This window comes from Marmota monax, unplaced genomic scaffold (assembly GCF_021218885.2).
Source record: "Marmota monax isolate L192 unplaced genomic scaffold, Marmota_monax_Labrador192_F-V1.1 WCK01_AAM20220418_F8-fsc00125, whole genome shotgun sequence".
NCBI lineage: Eukaryota > Metazoa > Chordata > Mammalia > Rodentia > Sciuridae > Marmota > Marmota monax.
In genome coordinates, this window is record NW_026695235.1 from 8,704,415 (window position 1) to 8,723,230 (window position 18,816).

An 18,816-nucleotide genomic window follows, 5' to 3' on the forward strand; every position below is an offset into this window, starting at 1 on the left:
CGTGTTGTCTTCAGTCTTGTGCCATGGAAAACACTTCTACAGGGCTGGGGCTGCGGCTCAGCGGCTGATGAAAAATTGGTTCTTGCTGCTTTGGTTCAGGTTTCATTCTTTTTTTATATGTATTTATTTTTTTAGTTGTGATTGGACACAATACCTTTGTTTATTTATTTTTATGTGGTGCTGAGGATGGAACCCAGGGCCCCACATGTGCTAAGTGAGGGCTCCACCGCTGAGCCCCAGCCCTAGCCCGTCAGGTTTCATTCTTTATGGATGAAGTTGAACATCTTTTTTAATTTGTTTATCAGCTACTTGTGATTTTTCTGTGACTTTCCTGTATATATTTTCTGTCCTTTTTCTATTGCGCTATAGACTATGGGTACTGGTTTTTATAAGTTTCTTCATATATCAAGGAAAATAGCCCCTTGACTACCATAGATCTAGTGAACATTTCACTCACATTTCTTATTTATATTTTAAATAAGAAATTTTAAAGGGACATTTTTTGTAATGCAGAACTTTTAAATGTTTCATATAGACAAATATATTATTATTTTTTTCTGTATGGGTTCCATACTTTAAATTTTGTTTAGAAAAGCTTTATGCACTCTAAAATTACCAAATAAACATTTCATTTAAATTAGAAGAATTTGATGTTTTCTTCTAATACTTTCCCAGTGAAGCTAGGATTTAAAATTTCTTACTTTTGATTTTGAACTGTCCTTTTAGATTTCGACTGTTACATAGAGACATTATTGAAGCATACAACTTTCTGTCTATATTAACTACTAGGATAAAAGTTCTGCAGTTATTCTGTGCTATAAAAATAAAATCTCAAAGACATCTCTTATCCCATTTTGCTGTGGTCTAGCATTTAAAAATATTTAATTGTGAAGAAGAAAATTATCCCAAATAATGACTTCCATTTTTAAAATCTGTTTTCCTATTACAAATATGTATCCAATGAGTGTGCAAATTATTTTATTCAACTCTTTTAGGTTCTTTTCAGTCCTGCCTCTGGGGAGGTCTCAGTAGCTGCTGGGATCTGGATCTGAAATGTCCCTGAGGAGCTGTGTGTTAAAGGCTTGCTCTCCAGGGTGGTGCTCTTGGGAGGTGGTAGGAACTTTAATAGGTGGGGCCTAGTGGGGGTCTTGAGGTCATTGGAGACATGTCCTTGCAGGGGACAGTGGGACCCTAGCCCCTTCCTCTTCCTCTCTTTGGCTTCTTGGCCATGAGGTGAGGGTTTTTTCTCTGCACCACATTCCTGCCATGATGTCTTTCCTTGCCACAGACCCAAAGCAATGGGGTCAATTAGTCATGGACTAGAACCTCTAAAACTTTGGCCTTTTCTTTTCCAAGGTGGTCATTTCAGCTATTTTTGCTATAGTGATGGGAAACTAACTAACACAGTAGTTTTTCTTAAGAGAAGCTTTTGTTAAGTTTGCTTTTCTGCAATATGGGCTACTCTTAACAAAGTTAATTAATGAAGCAGAGGGCTCTGGTTTCAGAAAGTAAGTGAAAATGATTATTTGTAATATTGGTTCACATTTTAAAAGGAGACTCAGAAGTTCCGAAGGCTATGTCAGGTTTCAAATGGCATAAATCTGGAGAGTCCGTTGATGTGTCCTTCCACATGATTGGAGTAGATACCATAAGAATAACTACTATAAGTTGTATCTCTGATTCCTGAGGATTCTTTGTCAGTCATGTGCCATGGCTGATGATGCATCAGAGGAAGGAGACTCAGGGACAAGTGGTGGATTTCTCTGTCCCAGGGACATGTGGGGACTGGATGTCAGAGAGAGTCCTGAGTATCATTGTGCCCTGCGTTTGAACTCCTGCTGCTCTCAGCAGAACAGATGAGGATATTTATTATCTGGGAGCTGAGGCAGACAACTGTTGTAGAAGGGGGAGAGGAGGAGTTAAGCAGGCACTGTCAGGGGCAGGTCACCTTGCAGGGAGGACTGCTGTAAGTAGCAGATGTGTGTCAGAATCTGCACCCTTAGTCCAGGAAAGGGCTTGTATGCCTCCCTGGCTCCAAGGCAGCCGTTGAGCTGAGAGGGGAGCATCACTGTGCATCAGGGACGTAAGGAGGACAGAAAGCATGCCCAATTAGGGTGGGGAGAGGGCTGCTCAGCATACAATTGTTACTGAACAAACGATTTTATGTTCTTAAGAATTTATTTTGAAATTTACCATCTATGATAAAAACATGTAGTTTGAAGAAAAATGAGACAGCCTGGCGTGGTGGTGCATGTCTGTAATCCCAGTGGCTCTGGAGGCTGAGGCAGGAGGATTGTGAGTTCAAAGCCAGTCTCAGCAAAAGCGAGGTGCTGGGCTGGGGTTGTGGTTCAAATGGTAGAGCACTTGCCTAGCACGTGTGAGGCACTGGGTTCGATCCTCAGCCCACATAAAAATAAAATAAAGATATTGTGTCAAGCAACTTAACAAGACCCTGTCTCTAAATAAAATACAAAATAAGGCTGGGGATGTGGCTCAGTGGTTAAGTGCCCCTGAATTCAATTCCCGGTACCAAGAAACAAACAAAAAACAAAAAAACATATTACTCAGTTGAAATGTGATGTCATCAAAAATGTAGAGGCCCACTGAGTTCCCTAGGCCCCTAGCGTTCCCCTCCCTCTGCAGATATGGCCACTCGAGGGACTGTGTGTCTGCCTTCCCTTCCTTTCCTCTGTCTCCCAGGTGTGCACACCTAAAGGATGTATTATTTAGTTTTGAATTTTATACACACACACACTCATACTCTGGGTGTTCTTTGGTCTGTTTCTTTTCCCCACATACTTTAAAGTGCCTCTGTGTTTCTTAGTGGTTGGTTTCTTCGTTGTCCCTGCTCTGGAGAGGCTCCTGGTGTGGTTTCTAGCTTTTGGCTGTTACACCTGTGACACAAGCCTGTTCTACAGTGCTGCTGGTGACGTGTTTCTCTTGGTCCTTTAGTAGGAGAGTGTCCTCTGGGTCGTTGCTATGGCATGTTTGGCCTTGATAGATGGTTTCAGGTGTTTTCTTAGCTGGATCTGCCAGATGTGCCAGACGCACTCCCACCAGCAGTGGGTCAGAGTCACAGCGCTTCACGCCTTCTCCGCGGGTAGCACTGTCCAGCTTTGACATTGTTGGAAACCTGGTTGGTGTGGAGTGGCTTTGATTTCCTTGGTTACTAAGGAGTGAGCAGCCATGTGTCTTATTCCATGTCCCCTTCTGTGTAGCTTTGGTATGTTTTGACTTTCGCTTGCCATGGGCAGAGCTTCTCTGTGCAGTGTGTCTCCTGTTGCCTGTGTGCTGCACACGTCTTCTCTCTGCTCATGGCTCGCCTTTTGACTCTTTTCTAACTTGAAACCAAAATTATGTTCTCCTGGACTGTCTTCTAAATTTTGATAATTTTTGGTTTCATATTTACTTCTTCAGTGGACTTAAAATTAGTATTCTTTGTGAGTGGTGTGAAGTAGAAATGTAACTGCAGTTTTAAATCTGGATGACCAATTGTCTCATCCACATTTTTTTTTCTGTGCTGGGGAAGGAACCCAGGTCCTCTGCATACTAGGGTAGACCCTATTACTGAGCTCTACCTCGTCCTTCCCATTTCCACATTTATTAAACAATGCATCCTGGTGCTGGGAATATAGCTCAGTTGGTAAAGTGCTTGCTTTGCATGCACAAGGCCCTGGGTTCAATCCCCCCCCCCCCAACAACAACAACAAAAAAAAAAGAAAGAAAAAAAAACACAATCCATCTATTTTTATGTGTTTGCAATACCAACTTTGTCATAATCATTTTCATATTGCATATTGCCTATTCATGAACATTATGTCTGTTTATGCTCTAATGCAATCTGTCTTGATGATCATAAATTTAAATGAGACTTGCCACCCAATTCTTCTGCCTGTCTTTGTTATTCTTAGCTCTTTGCCTTGTCATTTTAGATTATCTTGTTTGGTTCCTGCTGGAATTTTGATTGAAAAAGTATTGAATCTATACTTCAGAAGATCAATTTGAGAAGAACTGGTATTTAGGATACTTTTCTTATAGACATATCCAATCCAAGGGCATGTCTATGTAGCATCACTTATTTATATCTTCTGTAATGTTGACATTTTCTCATTTTTTTTGAGGCACTTCACATTTTTTATGCCATCTCTTTTTTTTTTTTTCAGATTACATTTTATTCCTGATTGTTGTTATATAAAAACAACATTTCAGTGAGGAGTGGTGGCACACTCCTGTAACCCCAGTGGCTGGGGAGGCCGAGACAGGAGGATTGCGAGTTCAAAGCCAGCCTCAGCAACTTAGCGAGGCCCTAAGCAACCCAGAGAGACCCTGTCTCTAGATAAAATACAAAACAGTGGCTCAGTGGTTGAGTTCCCCAGGGTTCCATCTCCAGTACAAAAAAAATTCATATTAATATTTCTATCCAGCAACCTTGCTAAACTCTTAGCTGCAATAATTTATCTGTAGATTAGTAAATACATATGTAAATAAATAAGTATATATATTATTTAAGGGCAATTTTGTTTATCTCTTTACAATTATTCCCTTCATTTCTTGGCTTACTATACTAAAGAGGGGTTTTAAAAATAATATTGAACAGAAATGATCATAATAGGACTTGTTTTTCATTTTGAAGAATGTTTTCAGTATTTCCCCATTAGGTATGATTGTTTTTTATAAAGTTTTGTATAGCTTGCCTTTATCAGATTACTTCCCTAGTGTGTTAGTCACCGTTTTATTACTGCAACAGAATACCTGAGATAATAAGCTTAAAAAGTATTTTGGTTCTGAGTTTCGGAGGTTTCAGTCCATGGCCAGTTGGCCCTGTTGCTTTTGGGCCTCCAGCAAAGCATCATATCATGGCAGGGAGTGCTGGTGGAGGGAGCTGCTTATGTCATGGCCATGATGGGCAAGAGCAGTCGAAGAGGGGCTGGGTCACACTCTCCCCCTCAAGGGCACACTCCTAATGACTGGAAGACCTCCCTCTGGGTCCCACCTCTTTAAATTTCTACCACTTCTGGATAGTGCTGAGCTGGGGCCTAAGCCTTTATCTCCTGGTGTTTGGGGCACATTTAAGATCTAAACACTGCACCTAGTTTACTAAAACATGAACACATACTGTGAATAGATATTCAGTCTTACTGATAGTTTTTTCTTTGTATCTAAATAGTTTATCCTTTATAATCTATAAGTGGAATGAACTATACCCATGGATTTCTGGTGTTAAATCGTTTTGTTTCTGATGAAACTCGGCTTGGTTGTAACGTGCTGACTTTCTGCATATGGAAGGTTTGGGCTGGTAATCTAGCTAGGATTCTTTGTCTCTGTGTTTGAAGGGCATCGTGTGCAGTCATAGTCTTTCTAATTCTGGTGTCCGGAAGAGTAGGCTGGCCTCCTAACTCAGCTGGGGAGTGCTGCTTCTTTTTTAATCTTGGTGGCCAGTCATTGATTTATTGATTTATTGCCTCTGTGCTCTAACTCCAAGTGTTGATCCCTCCCCTGTGATGGTGGAGCAGGATCCTCGGTGTTCTCCTTTGTAGTGAGCGCAGGGCCAAGCTTTGTCTTAGAGGGTGCTGGAGGGACACTGTGGGGCCAAGGTGCCCACCCAGCTCCTGGTGCCCACCCACCCATATAGTCTGCTGCTGCTACCGCTAACACAGTGATAGCAGTGTTGTGTGTGAATGTGAGTGTGTGTGTGTCTGAGTGTGTATGTGTGTGAAATGCCCTGTGCTACTCCTCCTATCATGTGATGACAACAGTGTTGTGTGTGTGTGTGTGTGTGTGTGTGTGGTGTGAGTATGGGCATAAGTGTATGAGTGTGTGGATGTATGTGATCGTGAGTGTGAGTGTAATTGTGAACATGTGAGTGTAGGTGTGTGAATCGGTATGAGTGTGTGGTCTGTATCAATGAGCATGCATGTGTGAGGTGTGTGAGTATGTGTTGGTGTGTGCAAGGGTAAGGGAGTGTGTGTGAGCGTGTTTCACGCACTCCCCGCCTGCTGGCTCTGGCTCCCTCTCCACCCCCTCCCTGGTTGGCTCTGGGAAGGTGGGGCCTGCCCTTTGGGTGGTGAGCTCTGCTCATGCTCTTGAATGGCTGCCATCCTTCCTTTTATGCCAGTTCAGCAACGTATTTGTACTTTTCCCCTAAATCTGGCTTAAAAAAGGTTGTTTTTTTTTGAGACAGTATTCAGGGCATCTGGTCTTCCATGTTAGCAGAACTGGAAGTCGAAACCCTTTTACACTCAGGGTTTCCTGGTTGGCCAGCATCAAGTCAGAAGACAATACCACTTGTTCTTCAGCCCCACAAAATTCTGAAGAAGTTGCATGGCCCTAAATTGAAGCAAAAGATAATTTACTCAACCATGAGAAGACCTTACTTAGCTGCAAGCTAGAGAAGTTGTCAGATCTTCTATCTGTGGAATTTTTGGAAAATGGTATCTGTTTCTTTTTCACATTTCCTTAGTACTAGTGCATTGTCTCATGTAATCTTTCCTTAAAAAAATAGAAGTGGGGTTGGGGTTGTGGCTCAGCGATAGAATGTTCACCTAGCACCTGCAAGGTCCTAGGTTCGATCCTCAGCACCACATAAAAATAAATAAATAAAATAAAGGTATAAAAATAGGAAGTATATTTTCTTTTATATAGAAAATGAAAGCTCAAAGTATGGTTTGTTGTAGTAGCTGTGGGAAAAATGTTAACCACTTTTTCTTTGATGTGGTTCAAACAGCTAGTAAGAGCAGCCAGCCTTCCTTCCATTACCAGTGGGCAGACACAGGGACAGGACCAGTCTCCATACAGAAGGAATACCTTTTGAGGAAAGAAATTAATTTTAAACAAAGCTAAATATTTTATTAATAAATACATTTCTTAAAAGGTAGCATCTTTGTCCTATGATCTGGGGGTTAACATAGACACCAATTTAAAAAACAGAATTTTTCTACAGGGTAATGACAGGTGTTACTGCAACAAGTTACCAAACGAAATTCTTTTTTATGTAAAAAAAAACCCCCTAGCAACCAGAAATGAATTTTGAAAGTTGAATTTTCTATAATTACAAATATCTTAAAATAATTGAGTGACACTTCATTATAGAACACAACTCATACTATTGTTGGAGTTTCAATATATTCCTGAAGAAATGGTTAAAAGAATATTTAGTATGTTAAAATGGGAACAGGGCTTACAATTCTGATTTACTGCTAAAAAGGGCAACTTCTATTTAAAACTATACTCAGTGATGGAATATACCTCAAAAACAAACATTTGGTCTGACCATCTTTAATACTGGTGAAGAGTCTAATGATTGTTGCCAATGAAAATTATTTCATCCAATGTGCAAAAGAAGTAAAGCTGTTGTGTTCCTCACGACAAAAATACTCAGGGTCGCTCCAGGGGAACTGGGCTGCACGAAGTAACCACACAAGAGACAGAGAGACCTTTTTCTTTGGGTCCTGTGATGGCTCCGCTGACCTTAAGGATCCGAGGAAAAAGAGAGCAAGAGAGCATGTGCTGACCCCTTTTACTGAGGAGAAGCCACTCAAATGAGGCCAGGGGTCAGGGTTCAGGGGGCAGAGTCTAGCTTCATGATGTCCACTGTCAGCAGGTTGACTGACATCTAGGAAGGCCACACCCAAAGGCAGAGCAAGAGAAGGGGACACACAAAGGGCGTTTCCATGCAACATTCTATCCCAAAAAAGGCAAGGGGGTAATATCACAAAGGAACAGGTGAGCGTAGCTCGATCCATGGGGTTGCAGGAAGGCACACCTATGCATGAAGGAATACACATTCCGCTACCTCGAGGATGGGGCAGTCAATGTCTAGGTCACTACTAAAGTGACCGACAGAGCCTCTTCTGATCACGGGAAGGAGAATGCCAGTCATTCAGCGAGACCACCTCCCATATACAGCTGTTTGCTTTTACTTGAAATACTTGATCTCTCTCTCTCTCTCTCTTTTTTTTTTTTGGTACTGGGGATTGAACACAGGGGCACTGAGCCACATCCCCAGCCCTTTTTAAAAAAATATTTTATTTAGAGTCAGAATCTCACTGAGTTGCTTTGGGCCTTGCTAAATTGCTGAGGCTGGCTTTGAACTCGAAATCCTCCTGTCTCAGCCTCCTGAGCTGCTGGGAATACAGGTGTGCGCCACCATGCCCGGCACATCTGCTTTAAAGATGAGTCTCGGAGAGCCCAAAAGCCTGATGACATTGTTTATCTGCATAAATGCATCTGAAGAAGCATTTCTATTCATGCCCTAATTCTGAGGCTAAACACTAATCCAATTTCAAAATCAATCAAGGGTTTTTTTAGATCCAGGAAGTCTTAGAATTGTTGCACATGTGAGAATTGTGTCTCTGAGAGCCTTTTCTACCCTGTTCCCCTCTGGTGCACTCCACAGGTCCCTGCAGAGTAGGCAGAGTAGCAGTGCCCCAAGTAAGGGGGACCTAACATCTCAGCCCCTAGACCTCCCGCATCCTGGTGGGTGTGCTCCGCCTTTGGTATGTGACTGCAGCTTTCAGGGTAGACACAGGGGCCGCCAGCATGGACAGAGAACTCACAATAGTGAGAACAGTGGTTTCCAGAGGCTAGGAGGGGTGGGGAGGTGTGGAGAAGGAGGACATGGGTACAGGGGTGAGTTGGTCAGGAGGAATAATTTCCCGTGTTCCACAGCCGGTAGGGTAAGTACGGTTGACAGCTTTAGTGGCATTTTCCTTCCCTCCCTTCCCTTTTCTGTTCCCGTCTTTCCCTTTTCTTTTTGATGGGGTCTTGCTGTGTTGCCCATGCTGCCTTTAAACTCCTGGCCTCAAGTAATCCCCGTCTCAGCCTCTGAATAGCTGGGACTAGAGGCGATTGCCACTGTGCTAGTTAATGGTAGTGAGGATGTTCCCAACCAAGAAATGATGACTGTTTGAGGTGACGGCTATACCAGTTACCCTGATCTGAGCATTACACCTTGTTTACATGTAATTGAAATGTCCCACTGGAACCCATAAATATGTACAATTTTTATCTGTCAGTTAAAAGTGATGTTTCCAGGCACTGGGGATTGAACCCAGGGATGCTGAACTGCTGAGCTAGATTTCCAGTTCTCTTGGTTTTTTATTTTGAGACGGGGTCTCACTGAGTTGCCCAGGTTGGCCTCAAACTTGCCATCCTCTTGCCTCAGCCTCCTGATTAGCTGAGATTCCAGTGCCACCATGCCTGGCTTTAAAAAAAGAGGAGAGAAAAAATGTACAAAGAAACACTTCAGTGAGGAAATTATGATTTGTTGACAAAACTATGAAAACTAGTGACATAAAAAATTGGCAAGTCAAATATAACTCTGATACCATTCTGCATTTCCCAGTTGTGCAGTGTTCTTGACCGACCACCCACCAATGTTTTCTGTATCTATGGGCAGTACTTTTATTCAGTTATTAAAACAGTTTTGATGACAGTCACATGTAATTATGATGACCAGGAAATCAATTTCCTCAGCGATTACTTGGCACAGCGTGCTCTCCAGCATGGTGAGTGCAGAGGAGTTAAAAACAGAACAGCGAGCCGGGCACCGTGGTGCAGGCCTGTAATCCCAGCGGCTGAGGCAGGAGGATCACAAGTTCAAAGCCAGCCTTGGCAATGGTGAGGCGTTGAGCAACTCAGCGCTCCTTCCCCTTGTTCTAGTGACGGGCTCTTTCTGACTGCTGCTCTGCCTGGGGTTGTCCCTGGATGGCCCTGGGAACTCGCTTCTTTTCACGGAGCTTGTTGTCCTTGTGCTGTTTGGGTCAGAAGCCTTGGCAAGTGCTTCAGTGCAGGGGCCACACAAGGGCTTTTCCCTCTGGACCTCTTGTCTGGTCCTGGGGCACGGGCACGGATGGCAGGGAAACCACTGTGGCTTCTTCCATGCTTCCTCCCGTCTTGAGATGCTGATCAGTGGTGTCTGGGGGACATGCACCGCGTGTGGATGTGGGCTATCAGGTGTTCGTCCAGTGGGCTCTGGCACATTTCACAATCAAATGGCCTGTCCTCCCTGTGGAGTTTTTAAGCTTCTTCAACCTGCCTTCACCAGGAAATATCTTCCCATTTGCTCCTGAGGGTGACCAGAAAGCCAGATGCACCTTTGGTCACTGGCTGCTATCAGGCACCTCACGTCTGCTCATCAGTGCTCATCACAAGTGTCAGGGCTTGAGGATCTGCACCCTGGGCCTGCTGATTTCAGGGCACCATGGATTCTACGTCCTGCCTGTATCAGTGTACTTTTCTAAACCTCTTGCTCCCCAGCTCACTCGCTCTCTCTCTCTCTCTCTCTTTTTTTTTTTTTTTTGGTATCAGGGATTAAACCCAGGGGTGCTGAGTTACTGAGCCACATCCATTTTATATTTTATTTTGAGACAGGGTCTTTCTAAATTGCTTAGGGCCTCACTAAGTAGCTCAGACTTGTGATCCTCCTGCCTTAGCCTCCCGAGCTGCTAGGATTACAGGTGTGCACCACCATGCCTGGCTTTCCCCAGCTCTTTCAAATCACTGCCTGCACCCTGGGCTTTGTCCCAGGACAATTTTGGTCCCCCTGGCTCTGGGGTATAGATGTCTGTGCACTCTGTCATCCTGATCTCTGGTTTCTTCCATTCTTCATCCTGGGTGTCTGCAGCACTTCCAAGGGGGTGATGCATTTTGAGACAATGCTTTCTTATTGGTTGACCATTGTTTTCATCAGCACTAGACACATCATACTTCTGAGAAGAGAGTTTATTAAAAAAAAAAAAAAACTCTGGATACAAAGAATTGAGAAGAGAGTTTATTTAAAAAACTTCTGGATACCAAGAATCTCCCCAGATAGGACAGATGATGACATCATTAAGTTAGTGGCTTTTTAGGCCTTGGTGTGCACATGTCACTTAGGACCTCTTGGGATATACCAGGATGGAGAACATCTGTTTCCGCTTCTGAAGCCCTGTCCGCCCCTCGCCTCACGGGAAGCGCTGTACATAGGCGCTGCTAAGGGTGAGAACACGTGCTCTGAACTCCATGTCATCAGCCACAACTGCAACAGCACAAAATTCTCCTTGCAGGCGTTCAGCTGTTAGTGTTTTCAGAAACAGAGTTCCACGATTACTGTCATTGTAGTTCGTGGTTCCAGACATATCGATGACAATTACATGGACAGCTAAGGCTCCTACCTTAATGCCTCAAACACCCAAATCTTCAGGTCAGAGTAACGAGGTTGGTACATAAGCCCTGCCTTGGGCCACAGTCCCAGCTAGTGCACTCACCAGCACGCAGGCTGGGGCTTGGTGGGTGGGGCTGGAGGCCACTATGATACTTTATTCCCTTCAACCAAGAATGGAGGCAGTTCCCAAAAGTGCATTCAGTATAAAAGAATTGAGTGAGAGTGACAGCGCTTTGGAAGAGATGAATACACAGGAATATGTAACAGTTTCTTCCCTCTAACTGCGGTGGGGATTTGGCTTTAAGCTTCCTGAAACACCCTAAGAGTGGGGTAGGCAAAGCTGTAGCCGAGCTGGTTGAGCCCTGTCCTGTTGGAACTGTGAGTCCTTCTGTCATGCTGCTGAGATGGCTTCTCATCCCTGATGATAAAGATGGTAGAACTAAAGCAGTCTGGAGGGTATCTTTTATGTTTTAATCATTGAAAACCTCCTCTGAGCTACTGACAATCCCATTACTGGAGAGTAGGTGTAGGGCTGGGCCTGCGCCAAGGACTGACCCTGTTGGGGCCTAGGTGGGGTGCAGCTTCACGAGCATCAGATTTCAGTCTGGGGCCACGGGTTGGGTCTGGGCTCCCAGAGCCCCATGGTAGCAGGAGGGAAATCCTGTGTGGTCTGTCGAGACTGATTGGGGTCCAAAGCTACAAGTGAGAACTAAACCAGTTAAAGATGTAAGACTTTTGGAAAAGCCATTTACTGTATGTACTTGAATCCTGCCAGCAATTCCTGAGCATACAGTTGTGTATGTGAGTGTGTGTGTGTGTGTGTGTGTGTGTGTGTGAATTTTCACTGTGCTATATTGGCACATCTGTGTGAAAGCAGATGTAAAGTATATGCTTAAATTTCTTAACTTTTGGGCTTAGTCATCTTTGACAAAGTAATCTGGGATAACCTTATATTTTAGTTTCTAACTAACGATAATAAATAAAAAGGACACATTTATGTCAATATATTGGCTCACAGTGTACAGTGGGTTTAAACATTTCCTTTCTTTGTTTCCAGGATTTTGACTCCTTCTTCTCTGCAAAAGAAGAGAATATTATCTATTCCTTCCTTGGCTTGGCTCCCCCTCCGGGCTCAAAGGTAAGCTTGGTCCCCCATTGGGGCTCAGTGCAGGGTATGATAAAGGAAGACAGAAATTGGCAGACAACACCGGTTAGTAAATGGTGATCTTCAAATTACAAAATCACAAAAGTTTCACAAATTTTGTGAAATTTATGAAATGCTTCATGAATTTGCCTGTCAGCCTCCTACAGAGACCATGCTAGTCTTTTCTATATTGTTTCTGTTTGGGTATATGTGTTGCCAAAGCAAGAGCTAACATGATTGTAGCATACCATATTCTGAGAGATTCTTTCCCCTAGTGATAATGCAGAATATTTACTAAAACAAAGTTATGCTTTTTATATTTTTGATGTTTTCACCATTTTATAGTAAATTTTATAAAACTTAAGAAACTTAAGAAATGTTAGGGCTGAGGATACAGTTCAGTGGTAGAGAGCGTACCGGGCATTTGTGAGGCCTGGGTTTGATCCAGCATTGCAAAACCAAAACCAAAACCAAAAAACAAAAAATAATCTTAAGTGTATTCATAAAATATGTGAAACTAAGAATTCCTAGCTTGTGTTTATGAAATTATTTTGTTATGAATTTGCTTCTCATATAGCTTATGTTAATTTCATAATAATAGATGCCCTTAGGTTAATCATTTCTACTTAAAATGCTCTGAGCTTGGGCTGGGGATGTGGCTCAAGCGGTAGTGTGCTTGCCTGGCATGCGTGCGGCCCGGGTTCGATCCTCAGCACCACATACAAACAAAGACGTTGTGTCTGCCAAAAACTAAAAAATAAATATTAAAATTCTCTCTCTCTCTCTCACTTTCTCTTTAAAAAAAATGCTCTGAACTTGCTTTTTAGTGGATAAACAAGGGAAAAGCAAGAGCTAGACTCAAGCACAAGCCAGATCCTGTCCCATCAGGTTGTTTCCTTGAGTGTCATCTCATCTTTGAACACATATAATTAAATAGGAAATCACTCTAGTGAAGCCAAGGCCACCATCTGGATGTCCTGTGTGGATTGCCCATTTCACCTGGGGGGGATGGCCACTGCTCCACTTGCCTCAGCCAAGACTCATTCACTGAATTCAGTTCCCACTTGGGAAGTTCGCAGAGTCCCTCTGGTGCCTGCCTGCCACCCGAACTGGCTTCCCCTCTCCTCGCTTCCTTCTAGATGGTTCTTCCTTCTCCTCTCTGCCAGGTTCTCTCTCTCAATAGCCATCTATCTCCCATATTCCCACCACTTCCCAGTCCCCTCCCTCCAGACCTTGTGGTGGGAGGGGAGAGTCTGGTTTATGTCCAAAGGCCTATTAGGGGGTTTTCTAAACAAAGTGACTTTGCTGTCCCAGGTCAATAATAATGTGGCAAGGCCAGGCATGGTGGTGTGCATCTTTAATCCCAGTGGCTTGGGAAGCAGAGGCAGGAGGATCGTGAGTTCAAAGCCAGCCTCAACAATTTAGCAAGGCCCTAAGCAACTCAGCAAGACCCTGTCTCTAAATAAAATATAAAAGGGGTTGGGATGTGGCTCAGTGGTTAAGCGTCCCTGGGTTCAATACCTGGTACAAACAAACAAAAAACAAAAAAAAGTGGCAAAACTTTGAAAAGAAAGTTTTTTTTTTTAAGCTTAGGTCATAGGTCAAATTCTTAGAGCCACCTTCTGCACCTAGATTCAAAGGGAGAGAGTCAGAGTAGAAAAATGTATTCTCTCCCTACTCACAGCAAATCCCAGGAATCACATTTCTGCATTTCTTCCCTTTGCAATGTTTCTTCTTCCTATTGTCTTTTTTATAGCATTAGGATTTCTTTCTTTCTTTCTTTTTAATGGTATGGCTCTAGTCTTCATGACACTTAAAACTTTTCTCAAATACTCTATCACATTGTATCATAATTGGCTTATTCATTCCTATACTTTTAATTTTTACTTATTAATGTATCATAAATTTTTTATGCAATTACAAGCTCATACTATTGTTTAAATAGTTTGTAAAACATTTTATTGTGTAAATGTAACATAATTTTCTGTTCTCTGCTTATAATTTTGAACCTTTGATTTTTTAAATTATAAATAACTCTGCAGTGATTGTGGCAGGGAAATAGTGTTCTTTCTTTTGGGGTATTTCCTTAGGATAAATCCCCAGTAACCCTTTTAGTGAGACAAAGTGCACAAATATTATTATGGATTTGAAATGAGCCACCAAATTGTTCTGTCAGAGGATTATACCATTTATCCTACTATGCCATGGTAGATCAACCTCACTGTTCAGAGATGAGTGTGTTTAATCTCCTTGATCTGAGAACATTAGGTTCTATTTTTAAAAAATTGCTTTTGATTTTATTGTGCTATGAAGGGAATTTAGTCTGATGAAGTTTCATCTTAAGTATGGTTTTGTAACTCAGCATGTATTTTTTTGATATTTTATATTTTTTATTGACAAATTAATATTTATTATATACAACAGGATGTTTTGAGGGCTGGGGATGTGGCTCAAGCGGTAGCGCGCTTGCGTGGCATGCGGGTGGACCGGGTTCGATCCTCAGCACCACATACAAACAAAGATGTTGTGGCCACTGAAAACTAAAAAATAAATACTTTTTTATTTTTTATTTTTTTTTATTGGTTGTTCAAAACATTACAAAGCTCATGACATATCATCTTTCATACATTTGACTCAAGTGGGTTATGAACTCCCATTTTTACCCCAAATACAAATTGCAGAATCACATCGGTTACACATTCACATTTTTACAAAATGGCATATTAGTGACTGTTGTATTCTTCTACCTTTCCTATCCCCTACTATCCCCCCTCCCCTCCCCTCCCATCTTCCCTCTCTACCTCATCTGCTGTTGCTCAATTCTCTCCCTTGTTCCCCCCCCTTTCCCCTCACAACCTCTTATATGTAATTTTGTGTAACATTGAGGGTCTCCTACCATTTCCATACGATTTCCCTTCTCTCTCCCTTTCTGTCCTCCCACTCGTCTCTGTTTAATGTTAATCTTTTCCTCATGCTCTTCCTCCCTGTTCTGTTCTTAGTTGCTCTCTTTATATCAAGGAAGACATTTGGCATTTGTTTTTTAAGGATTGGCTAGCTTCGCTTAGCATAATCTGCTCTAATGCCATCCATTTCCCTGCAAATTCCATGATTTTGTCATTTTTTAGTGCTGCGTAATACTCCATTGTGTATAAATGCCACATTTTTTTTTATCCATTCATCTATTGCAGGGCATCTAGGTTGGTTCCACAGTCTAGCTATTGTGAATTGTGCTGCTATGATCATTGATGTGGCAGTATCCCTATAGTACGCTCTTTTAAGATCCTCAGGGAATAGTCCGAGAAGGGTTATAGCTGGATCAAATGGTGGATCCATTCCCAGCTTTCCCAGGAATCTCCATACTGCTTTCCAAATTGGCCTCACCAATTTGCAGTCCTACCAGCAGTGTACAAGTGTACCCTTTTCCCCACATCCTCGCCAGCACTTATTGTTGTTTGACTTCATAATGGCTGCCAATCTTACTGGAGTAAGATGGTATCTTAGGGTGGTTTTGATTTGCATTTCTCTGACTGCTAGAGATGGTGAGCATTTTTTCATGTACTTGTTGATTGATTGTATGTCCTCCTCTGAGAAGTGTCTGTTCAGGTCCTTGGCCCATTTGTTGATTGGGTTATTTTTTATCTTATTGTTTAATTTTTTGAGTTCTTTGTATATTCTGGATATTAGGGCTCTATCTGAAGTGTGAGGGGTAAAAATTTGTTCCCAGGATGTAGGCTATCTATTTACCTCTCTTATTGTTTCTCTTGCTGAGAAAAAACTTTTTAGTTTAAGTAAGTCCCATTTGTTTATTCTTGTTATTAACTCTTGGGCTATGGGCGTCCTATTAAGGAATTTGGAGCCCGACCCCACAATATGTAGATCAGAGCCAACTTTTACTTCTATCAGGCGCAGAGTCTCTGATTTGATATCAAGCTCTTTGATCCATTTTGAGTTAACTTCTGTGCATGGCGAGAGAAAGGGGTTCAGCTTCATTTTGTTGCATATGGATTTCCAGTTTTCCCAGCACCATTTGTTGAAGATGCTATCCTTCCTCCATTGCATGCTTTTAGCCCCTTTATCAGTACCATACTGTTTTTGTTACTATTGCTCTGTAGTACAGTTTGAAATCTGGTATCGCTATACCTCCAGATTCACACTTCCTGCTTAGAATTGCTTTTGCTATTCTGGGTCTTTTGTTTTTCCATATGAATTTCATGATTGCTTTATCTACTTCTACAAGAAATGCTGTTGGGATTTTGATTGGCATCGCATTAAACCTGTAGAGAACTTTGGGTAATATCGCCATTTTGATGATGTTAGTTCTGCTTATCCATGAACAGGGTACATTTTTCCATCTTCTAAGATCTTCTTCTATCTCTCTCTTTAGGGTTCTGTAGTTTTCATTGTATAAATCTTTCACCTCTTTTGTTAGGTTGATTCCCAAGTATCTTATTTTCTTTGAGGATATTGTCAATGGAGTGGTTTTCCTCATTTCCATTTCAGAAGTTTTGTTGCTGATATACAGGAATGCCTTTGATTTATGTGTGTTGATTTTATATCCTGCCACTTTGCTGAATTCATTTATTAACTCTAGCAGTTTCTTTGTAGACCCTTTTGGGTCTGTTAGATATATTATCATATCATCCGCAAATAGTGATAATTTAAGTTCTTCTTTTCCTATTTTTATGCCTTTAATTTCTTTTGTCTGTCTAATTGCTCTGGCTAGTATTTCAAGAACTAAATTGAATAGAAGTGGTGAGAGAGGGCATCCCTGTTTTGTTCCAGATTTTAGAGGGAATGCCTTCAGTTTTTCTCTGTTTAGGATGATGCTAGCCTGAGGTTTAGCATATATAGCTTTTACAATGTTGAGGTAAGTTCCTGTTATCCCCAGTTTTTCTAGTGTTTTGAACATAAAGGGATGCTGTACTTTGTCGAATGCTTTTTCTGCATCTATCGAGATGATCATATGGTTCTTATCTTTAAGTCTATTGATGTGGTGTATAGCATTTATTGATTTCCGTATATTGAACCAACCTTGCATCCCAGGGATGAATCCTACTTGATCCTGGTGCACAATTTTTTTGATATGTTTTTGTATTCGATTCGCCAGGATTTTATTGAGAATTTTTGCATCCAAGTTCAATAGAGATATTGGTCTGTAGTTTTCTTTCTTTGAAGTGTCTTTGTCTGGTTTCGGGATCAGGGTGATGTTGGCCTCATAGAATGAATTTGGAAGAGCTCCTTCTTTTTATATTTCTTGAAATAGCTTGAAAAGTATTGGTATTAATTCTTCTTTGAAGGTTTTGTAAAACTCCGCTGTATACCCATCCGGTCCAGGGCTTTTCTTGGTTGGTAGTTTTTTGATGGCTTCTTCTATTTCTTCCTTTGTTATTGGTCTGTTTAAATTGTGTGTGTCTTCCTGACTCAATCTGGGCAGATCGTATGACTTAAGAAATTTATCGATATCTTCACTATCTTCTATTTTATTGGAATATAGGGTTTCAAAATACTTTCTAATTATCTTCTGTATTTCTGTAGTGTCTGTTGTGATATTGCCTTTTTCATCCCGTATGTTAGTAATTTGAGTTCTCTCTCCTCTTCTCTTCGTTAGCATGGCTAAGGGCCTGTCGATCTTATTTATTTTTTCAACCAACTTTTAGTTTTATCAATTTTTTCAATGGTTTTTTTTTGTTTCAATTTCGTTGATTTCTGCTCTGATTTTAATTATTTCTTGTCTTCTACTACATTTGCTGTTGTTTTGCTCTTCCTTTTCTAGGGTTTTGAGGTGTAGTGTGAGTTCATTTATTTGTTGGTTTTTTTCTTTTTTTGAGGAAAGAACTCCAGGAAATGAATTTCCGTCTTAAAACTGCTTTCATTGTGTCCCATAGATTCTGGTATGTTGTGTCTGTATTGTCATTCATCTCTAAGAATTTTTTTATTTCCTCCTTTATGTCTTCTGTAACCCATTGATCATTCAGTAACATATTGTTCATTTTCCAGGTGATGCAGGATTTTTCCTTCCTTCTTTTATCATTGATTTCCAGTTTCATTCCATTATGATCAGATATGGTGCATGGTATTATCTCCACACCTTTATATTTACTAAGAGTTGCCCTATGGCATAATACATGGTCTATCTTTGAGTAGGATCCATGTGCTGCTGAGAAGAACGTGTATCCACTTGATGATGGTTGATATATTCTATATATGTCGGTTAAGTCTAGGTTATTGATTGTGTTATTGAGTTCTATAGTTTCTTTATTCAGCTTTTGTCTGGAGGATCTGTCCAATGGAGAGAGCGGTGTGTTGAAGTCACCCATAATTATTGTGTTATGGTCTATTTGACTCTTGAACTTGAGGAGAGTTTGTTTTATGAACGTTGCAGCACCATTGTTTGGTGCATACAAATTGATAATTGTTATGTCTTGTTGGTGGATGGTTCCTTTTAACAGTATATAGTGTCCTTCTTTATCCCTTTTGATTAACTTAGGTTTGAAGTTGATTTTATTCGATATGAGTATGGCCACTCCTG

General features: G+C 41.4%; 1 protein-coding gene and 1 non-coding gene across 3 annotated transcripts in view; one reads left to right on the plus strand and one right to left on the minus strand.

Moving 5' to 3' along the window:
* Sh3bgr (SH3 domain binding glutamate rich protein) overlaps positions 1-18,816 on the plus strand; it is a 57,942-nt gene that overhangs the window by 10,474 nt on the left and 28,652 nt on the right. For both annotated transcript variants that reach the window (XM_058577346.1, XM_046439080.2), the window contains exon 3: positions 12,201-12,281. In XM_058577346.1, coding sequence (XP_058433329.1) covers positions 12,201-12,281 — 81 coding nt within the window. The remainder of the gene's footprint in view (positions 1-12,200; positions 12,282-18,816) is intronic.
* On the minus strand, positions 12,410-12,512 carry LOC124089307 (U6 spliceosomal RNA). Its single transcript, XR_006850706.1, has one exon. It is a non-coding gene; the product is annotated as a U6 spliceosomal RNA (small nuclear RNA).